The sequence below is a fragment of the Brassica oleracea genome, chromosome C7 (assembly GCF_000695525.1).
Source record: "Brassica oleracea var. oleracea cultivar TO1000 chromosome C7, BOL, whole genome shotgun sequence".
In the NCBI taxonomy this organism is placed as follows: Eukaryota; Viridiplantae; Streptophyta; class Magnoliopsida; order Brassicales; family Brassicaceae; genus Brassica; species Brassica oleracea.
Genome location: NC_027754.1, coordinates 39,204,389 through 39,213,263, shown reverse-complemented (window position 1 = coordinate 39,213,263; position 8,875 = coordinate 39,204,389). Strand labels below are relative to the sequence as shown.

General features: G+C 35.6%; 3 protein-coding genes across 3 annotated transcripts; 2 read left to right on the top strand and 1 right to left on the bottom strand.

Moving 5' to 3' along the window:
* The first annotated feature begins 3,962 nt into the window (after positions 1-3,962).
* On the top strand, positions 3,963-4,882 carry LOC106304828. The gene is made up of 2 exons (XM_013741215.1): positions 3,963-4,041; positions 4,116-4,882. Exons 1-2 carry the CDS (start codon positions 3,969-3,971, stop codon positions 4,394-4,396), a joined length of 354 nt encoding a protein of 117 aa, XP_013596669.1. The 5' UTR covers positions 3,963-3,968; the 3' UTR covers positions 4,397-4,882.
* Positions 4,883-5,022: 140 nt separating this feature from the next.
* On the bottom strand, positions 5,023-5,714 carry LOC106305242 (uncharacterized protein At4g04775-like). Its single transcript, XM_013741619.1, has 3 exons — positions 5,688-5,714; positions 5,412-5,595; positions 5,023-5,329 (listed from the first exon to the last, which is right to left on the bottom strand). Exons 2-3 carry the CDS (start codon positions 5,583-5,585, stop codon positions 5,039-5,041), a joined length of 465 nt encoding a protein of 154 aa, XP_013597073.1. The 5' UTR covers positions 5,586-5,595; positions 5,688-5,714; the 3' UTR covers positions 5,023-5,038.
* Positions 5,715-6,231: 517 nt separating this feature from the next.
* On the top strand, positions 6,232-7,275 carry LOC106304384 (thioredoxin H1). The gene is made up of 3 exons (XM_013740794.1): positions 6,232-6,431; positions 6,732-6,854; positions 6,983-7,275. The coding sequence occupies exons 1-3, from the start codon at positions 6,342-6,344 to the stop codon at positions 7,112-7,114; spliced, it is 345 nt and encodes a 114-aa protein (XP_013596248.1). The 5' UTR covers positions 6,232-6,341; the 3' UTR covers positions 7,115-7,275.
* Positions 7,276-8,875: the final 1,600 nt, after the last annotated feature.

Below are 8,875 nucleotides of genomic sequence, written 5' to 3'. Positions count from 1 at the left end.
ACATAAATCCATCGATCGATCCGTTTATAAAAAAACATTCGAGATTTTGAAACCCCAAACACTAGTTCCTCGGAATTTCCTCGGAATATTCTGAGGAAATTCCGAGGAACTAGTGTTTGGGGTTTCAAAATCTCGAATGTTTTTTTATAAACGGATCGATCGATGGATTTATGTCCAAAAACGCATCGATCGATCACTAAGATGGACCAAAGCGTAACAATGTGATCGATCGATGGGTATATGTCCAAAAATGCATCGATCGATCACTAGTTCGTCGGAATTTCCTCGGAATTTTGTAAAATCCCTATAATATTTCTTCGGAATTCATCGGTTTTTTCCGAGGAACACCATTTTTCCTCGGAATTTCCTCGGAAATTCCGAGGATTTCATTTTCCGTCGGAATGTCCGTCAGAATACCGCTGTTTTCTTGTAGTGTCAACCTGAACCGTTTAGCGGTAAGGCCACGCGGATGGAACGTCGTGAATCTCGTTGCACTTGTGTACCCAGGGCCGGCTCTAACCCATGCAGGGTCGGTCCTGAAAGTTTGGAGGCCCAATACCATTTTGTAAAGATTTCAAAAATTTGGGGCCTAAAATTTTTTTTTTAAACAAATTGGAGACCTATTAACATATAAAATTTTTAAAAAATTTTGGGGGCCCAAGGCGAACGTTTTATTGGGCTTGGCCCAGGACCGGCCCTGAACCCATAGCAACATCGGCATTTGCCATGCATGGGTCCATATTTTTTTTTTGTGTTGTTTTAAAGTTCTATTTCAATTTGTTAAATTATTAAAAAGATCTATAATTAAGTAAATTTAATTTATTTATTAAAAAATAAAATAAGAAGAAATTTGTACTTTCACCATTAGTTTTGATATATTTTTTTCTATTTATCTAGGTCTTAGGTTATTTCCAATCCTATTATATTTTCTACTACAAACATCATATTTGATTAAAATATATTCCAACCCCACTCCATTTTCAACTCCAAAAATAGTAATGGCTAGGGTTACTCTATTGATCTTTTTATTTAGAGAATGGTCTTTTAAATCTTGAATGTTTTATTTCATACTTAAATATTTAAAAATAGCACAATAACATAAAAATATGATTTTCATAAGAGAATAATTAATAATTTTACATAAAGATGCATAAACTAATAAAATATCAAAACTAAGCAAAAAAAATAAAAAATAAAAAAAATCATAAAATAAGTAATTTAATAATCTAGTAAATCATTTTTGGAACCACTAAGATCAGTGAATTACCGTCCAAACGATGAAAATGACCAATTTTAAAATTTCTTCTTCAATTTAGGTAAATCAAAGATAAAGAAGCTCGTTATTCATTATGAAATGCATCAATTTACCATTTGTGAAAAATATTCCAATGCTCATTATTGAACCAAAATATGATATCTTATATATATTATTGTAGTTTTTAATAATAAATGTTTAACTTAAATGAATTATTTTTTTATGGAAGTTCTGTAAATATAGATAGTTGGAATTAATTGATAACTTTCATAAGTTGAAATTATTAGTAACAATTATTAATTAAATAAAAGTAGGATCATTGATGACAAAAAAAAAAGTAGGATCATTCTAAAATATTTTTTTTGGTGTAAAAAATAGAGTAATACATTGGAGTAAAATCTAACTTTATTTTGGTGTTGTATCATTATAGTGCAAAAAATGGAGTATTGCATTAAAGATGTTCTTAGAACTCAAGTTATAAGAAATGCAGTGAAGACAAAATATAGAGAATATTTTTAAAATGGTATATATTCCGCAGTGCTATTATGTTAGTTAAGACTGCACTGTGTGTGTACCTAAAGGGAGGGTGGGTAAAAAAAGCAGAGATGGTCAAGTATTTGTTGCCTACGGTTATAATTTACACTTCAGCAATATTACTAGGGGGTTGGACTTTCATAGCTTCCTGCTTGATTCTAGAGGTTTTGCTTACTGGTTGGTTCGTCATGGACTCATGCATGGGAACCTATTGTTTTAAGAAATTGATCCAGCTGTAGATTTGGTTAGAGAATTATGATGTTGGTTTGGTTTGTTGGACCAAGACTTATAATATAGATAATATATATCATCATGTCGCTTGTTTAGACTGTGGGATAATGAGGGTTGGCGATCTATTTCCCCACCGGAACTATGGTGTCGCACTATTTCTCCATCAAACTATTGCCTCGTTTCATTTCTCCACCAAACGAAAGTTAAATATCTATATACCCACCATATCAAAGTTAAATATCTCTTTCCCCACCCGACAAAAGTTAAACACTCAAATCCACATAAAACCATGTTTAGTTGGTTTATTAGTTTGGTTAAGACGGGTTACTAATACCGAATCTCGACTTAACCGACTTAAACATCCTAATCTATCTAAACCCAAAAAATCCTCAAATCAAAAACCCAAGAACCCTAGAACGTGAAATAGAGAGAGTGGGATAGAATTCCTGAGAGAAAACAACAGGAAATCGATTGAATTCGTGTTTACCATGTCTGTAGTACCTATAATCGGCGAAGGAGAGTTCGAAATTGATGATGAAGAAGTTGAGCGAGAAGAGTTTGAACTCGACGAATTGTGTTGAAATTTCGTGAGTAAGCCGCCAATTCAGCATGACGTCTTGCCTGAGAGTGATGAAGATAATGAGGAAGAAGAAGATCCTGAAGCCCCACAGAGAATGAGGACGCATATACGCCGTGGTGATGGGCATTTGTACCGAGACCAGACATTCTTCAATGGTGTGGCTTTCAAAGACAGAGTCCTCGATTATGCTCTTAGGACTCGCTGCAATATCAGACAATACAGGTATGATAAGGATAAGCTTGGTTTCGAATGTGCTGGTCTTGGTGAGAATGATGAAGCTTGTGGCTGGAAAATTTATGCTTCGATCCTTCCGAAGGATAAAATTTGGAGAGTTAGGTTGTTTGTAGATAACCACACATGTGAGGTTAATGGAGAGTGTGAGATGGTGAAGGTCCCTGTGATAGCTAGGTTGTTTGTGAACAAGATCCGTGAAGAGCCGGCATACTATATGCCTATGAAGATCGAGGAATTGATCATGGCAAATTGGTCTATTAGTGTGTCTAGGCCTCAGTGTCAAGCTGGTAGGAATAAAGCTTTGAAGTGGATTAAGAGTGAACATGATCAACAGTTTGCACGCCTTAAAGATTATGCTGCCGAGATAGTAGAATCAAATCCTGGTTCTTCTGTTGAAGTAGACACGTTCCAGAATGATGAAGGTCAAGATGTCTTCAATCGAATCTATATTTGCTTTGACGCCCTAAGGAATACTTGGAAGGAGAGTTGTAGGCCATTGATAGGACTTGATGGTTGCTTTCTCAAAGAAAGAATCAAGGGACAGTTATTGGTTGCTTTAGGTAGAGATGCAAACAATGCAATTTATCCAATAGCTTGGGCTGTTGTAAAGGTGGAAAATAACGAGAATTGGCAATGGTTTATGCAAAAACTGAAGGTTGATTTGGATCTAAAGGATGGTGACAATTACATTGCTGTCTCAGACCGTAGCCCGGTAAGTTTTTTGTTTTTTTTTTTGGTTGAAATCACTGTTTCTTTATGTTGTTGTTTGATTAAGTTTGTGGTTCTGTATCAGGGATTGATTAGAGCTATTAAGATAGAGTTGCCTAAGATGGAGCATCGGAAGTGTGTAAGACACATCTACGGGAATTTGAAGAAGAAACATGGCAACAAAAAACAGATGAAGTCTTACATATGGAGTGTAGCATGGAGCTACAATGAAGCAAAGTATCAGCAAAACTTGGACAGGTTAAGTTGCTACGATACAGGTGTGTATACAGATGTTATGGCTACAAATCCGAGGAGTTGGTGCCGAGCTTTCTTCAAGCTGGGAAATTACTGCGAAGATGTGGAGAACAACTCGACAGAGTCCTTTAACAGCTCCATCAACAAGGCAAGAGAGAACCATTTGTGCATATGCTCGAAACAATAGCAAGACTTGCTATGGTGCGTATAGCCACAAGATCCAGAGAATCTCATGAACACCAAGGTAAGTTTTTTTCAATACTTCTAATATCTAAAAAATATAAATTCAGTTAACTTAATTGGCTCTCTCTTTGTCAGGAAAATGTACACCATATGTGCAGAGAGTTCTCGCTAAGGCTCTTGTTGATAAGCCCTTTAAAGACGGAGCCAACAAATGTGTTGTTAGAAGAAGCGTTAAAGGCTACTTTGACTCAAGATTGAATGGCCAAACTCATCGTGTCCATTTGGAGAAAAGAACTTGTTCGTGCAGAAAGTTCGACATCACTGGAATTCCATGTAAGCATGCATATGGTGTGATGCTGAAGTTAAAGGTTGATCCGTCAGACTATGTTTGTGAGTGGTTTCGCACGGCTAAGTAGAGAAGAAACTACATAGATGGAATTGTTCCAGTCCGGGGTTCTATGTTTTGGCCCAAAACAGATGCTCCTGATGTACATGCTCCACCTGTAGAGGATGAACAAGGGGAAGAAACAGAGGGAGAACGAGGGAAAGAAACAGGGAAGAAGAAGAAGAAGCTCACCAAAGCGGATAAGACAAGGAAAAGAGGTGTGAATGAGTCACCAACCAAGAAGCTACCAAAAGCCAAGAAAAGGACTATGCATTGTGCCATTTGTGGTAAGGCTAATCACAACTCGAGGTGGCATACAAAGCAGGGCAAGCATGATGATTCGGTACCGGTAAGCACATCTCAAACTGCAGGTGAATCCTCACAAGGAACTCTCACTCAAGCTAGTGTTTCTCAAGCTTGAATGATTTGATATGTAATGGCATCTATTATCTTTTGTTTTGAACTTAATTTTCGACAGCTATGTAATGACATATATCTTTGGTTTTGAACTTAATGGTCTTGGATCCATGTAATGTAATGACATTTATCTATCTTTGTTTTGCACTTCATATTATCTTTGTTACTGCAACTAGAAGCTTGTACACAAACCACAATGATCAAACACACAAAACATAAGATTACTAAAACAAAGGTCATTCCTATATAAACCTTTTCAACCAAAGAGCTTACTAAACCCAACCATGACCATACACAAAACAACTACAACAACCATCATTTTCTTCATCGTAGAAGATGATTCAACCAAAGCCTCTTCAACTCTCTCGAAAATCTCCTTTTCAAGCTTCATTTGCACATTCTCAAACACTATTCTCTCAAACTCATTCCTCTCCATTGTAACTGTCTCCAGTTTTGCCGCAAGTGAAGCATTTTTCATTTTTAATGCCTCTATCTCATCTAAATAAGCCTCATCGACCCACTTGAAAGTGTGGTTGTCATTCGAGAGCTGTGCATTATTTAGACAAAAAATTATGAAAAGAAAACATTAACTAATACAATGAAGAAGAAGCAAGGATTAATCAAATTACCTTCTTAGATACAGCATATCCGCAACGATAGTAACGCCGGTACGGATTGTTGCTGGATTTAGAAACCAATTCCATTATTTGAACCCCACAATGACAAATTCTCGGCACACCAAACACTCTGCCTCCAGAACGTCCACTTGACGAACCACTAGAAGCTCCAGACACGTTACTCATGGCTTTAGATCTGAAAATTAACACAAAGTGAGAAGAGATTAAGAACAAAAAGCAAAAAGCACTCGACAATAAGAAAAGAAGAAGAAGAACTCTGAGATTCACATTCTACAGTTTTTTCTAGGGTTCTTATCAATTTGGGATTTTTGACCGTTGTCTCGGGTTATCACCCAGATATAGGTCCGGTTTAGCAATATTTGGGTTTTCCTTCGGTTTACTAACGGAGGTTTGATGGTTTGGTACTGGGGTTTCGACATTTAACCATCGAAATTGGTCGGGTGGGGAAAGAGATATTTAACTTTAATATGATGGGTATATAGATATTAACTTTCGTTTGGTGGGGAAATGAAACGAGGAAATAGTTTGATGGAGAAATAGTGCGACACCATAGTTCCGGTGGGGAAATAGATCGCCAACCCGGATAATGACAAGGTCTTTGTCACCAACTTTTTTTTTTTGTGAACTTGAAACTTAAGGGTCTAAATTTCCAGAAAATAAAAGTTGTAAGAGTAAAGTGGGAATATTTATGCTTGGGTAAAGAAAGAAAGGTATCATATTTAGTGGGTATAATTATGGAAAATAAAATCACGCGTCCATTAAAGGGGAATCTGAAAATATTGGTGGCAAAGTTGTAATTGTATGTGATTATATTTGCAAAAGAAGAGCATGCTTAGATGAGGAGAAACCTAAACAGATCGAGAGAGATATAGACAAAAAGACAAAAAACAAAGGAGAAACAGAGAAAAGATTTGTGGAAAGATGGCTGCGGAAGAAGGACAAGTGATCGCGTGTCACACCGTGGAAGCATGGAACGAGCAACTCCAAAAGGGCAATGACTCCAAAACTCTTGTAATCTCTTTTCATATTCTCGATCTGTCTCACAACACAATACGTTTGATTTTTGCCGCTTACAATCCATGCTTGACACATCATATATAACATGCGACATATATATACGTACATGTTACCAAGAATCTGAATCTGAATCTGAATCTGAATTACCATGTTAGATTCTAGAGTTAGAAACTTAGGTTTAACATTGTTATGACATATAATTGGCCTTTATTGTTTAACATATGTTTTCATTATTGTATTGTTAAAAAAAATTCAATGATCGAAATGATTCATGAGATGGTTAAATTGTTGAAGGTGGTGGTTGATTTCACGGCTTCTTGGTGTGGACCATGTCGTTTCATAGCTCCATTCTTTGCTGATTTAGCTAAGAAACTCCCTAATGTGATTTTTCTCAAGGTCGATGTGGACGAATTGAAGGTAACGATACAAAAAAATCAACCGAGTTTTCTCTTTATTCATGTTCTTGGTTGAGAGAGATTGTTTTAATTTAATTCTTCTATGATCAAAGTTCTCACAAAATCATCTTTTTGTTTTGTGTGGAACAGTCAGTGGCGAGTGACTGGGCGATTGAGTCGATGCCAACCTTCATGTTCATGAAAGAAGGGAAGATTGTGGACAAAGTTATTGGCGCCCAAAAAGATGAGCTTCAGTCTACTATTGCCAAACACTTGGCTTAAGTACTACACCTTTTTAGCTTTTACATGTCTTTTGTCTTAAGATAATGGATTAATTGCTTTATTTACTCTCGAGATGTTATGACTTGTTCCTCCTTTGTTATGAATCTTATGATGATTCTGTTTAATCTCATCTGATAAGATCTGTTAGGGAATTTGATGAATTATTATTTTGCTTTGTTTATCCAGTTGCTTTTGCTTTTTCTACTTTCGTGTACTTATCCTAAAAAAAAACTATGTGCTCGCAATGGATGTGACTAAAAAGACAGTTTAAAAAAATAAGGCAGCTAATGGACGTGTTTCTTAGCTGAAGATGGGAAAGTTCATGGCCTTGTTTGGATCAGGGCCGGCTCATTGGGAGGGGACAAACGGTGCGGCCGTTCCTGTATAATAATAACTAAAGGGTTCAATTTTTTTATAAATCTATATTTTATATATAAAAAATTATAAATATAATAAATAAAATTGAAAAGGGTCCAAAATTATTTGATATGTATATAGTTTTATTTTCATTACAAATATATACAAAATATTACTGATTAAATTTTAAATATATTTTAAACATTATCTGTATAAATTTTAGAGGGTAAAATTTTTTTTTTTGTCTTAGGCTCCTAAAAGTGTTGAGCCGGTCCTGGTTTGGATAAGGATGAAATTATGTTTAAATAAGGCGTTCATGGCAAAACGATCACTGCAGCTTTTCAGAGAAAAGTAATCAAGCATAAGACGATATTGAAAGAATGTAGCTCATATCCGGTCAAAAAGGCGTTTTGATGTCGCCTTCCAGTTTTCACAAAGGTCATTTCAGCATCCTTGCCTCTGTTCGAACCTACCAGTTTCAATAGGTTGTGAGGATCAGCTTGAACCATAATATATGCCATTTCTTCTTCCATGTCTTTCAAAATTTCCCTTCCAAAATCATTAAAAGGGCATTTTCAGTTTTACAAAATGGTATTTTGATGATGTACACGCGATATATAATTTTATGTTTATGTCAAAGAACAAATCTTTGATTTTCTTGAGGATATTCGTCATGCTTTTCATTGGGGAGAGTTTGTGCCGCAAATTAGACGTTCGGATAGTCTTAATAAAGAATTATCAATGCAAAATAAGAAGTATGATTATGAATATTTTAGTGATAGATTGAAAACGGACCAGCCTTGTAGTTTTCTGGAAGTTTGACAAAAATATGCTCGTCACTTTTATGAATTCATGAAGACAACTATATTGAGTTGTGTGAATTGCAAGTTTTGTTAAATTTTGTTTGCATAATGAACCAGCGTGGTGTACAGTATATGTATATTAGTTTCAAATTTCAATATTTAATTTTGGATTTTGTTAACAACATATAATCTAATATCGGATTTTCAATCAGTATTTATATGGTAATTAACAATATCTATATTTCACATTAAGGGTTTCATATTTGGAATTATTGTCAGTTAATGGTATGATATTTTCTTCCTTTATGCGGCATTCTGATTATCCAACTTCTTTAGTGATACAAAATTACGACGCAAGTCACGTCACACTATATCATTGACGATATACAAAAAAATCTAATGAGATTGAAATACAAAAAAATCTCCCGTGACATGGGTGATTATGTACAAAGTTGCTGAGGCCAAGAAAGATGACTTTCCATCTATCATTCACTAAGTTGGTGGCAAGCAGGAGAGACTCTAGAGTTTTTTTGGATGCATAAATGGTAATAAGACAATAACGAACTGGCAATTTGAGCGTAGGGGTAAACAGGTGGGGCGG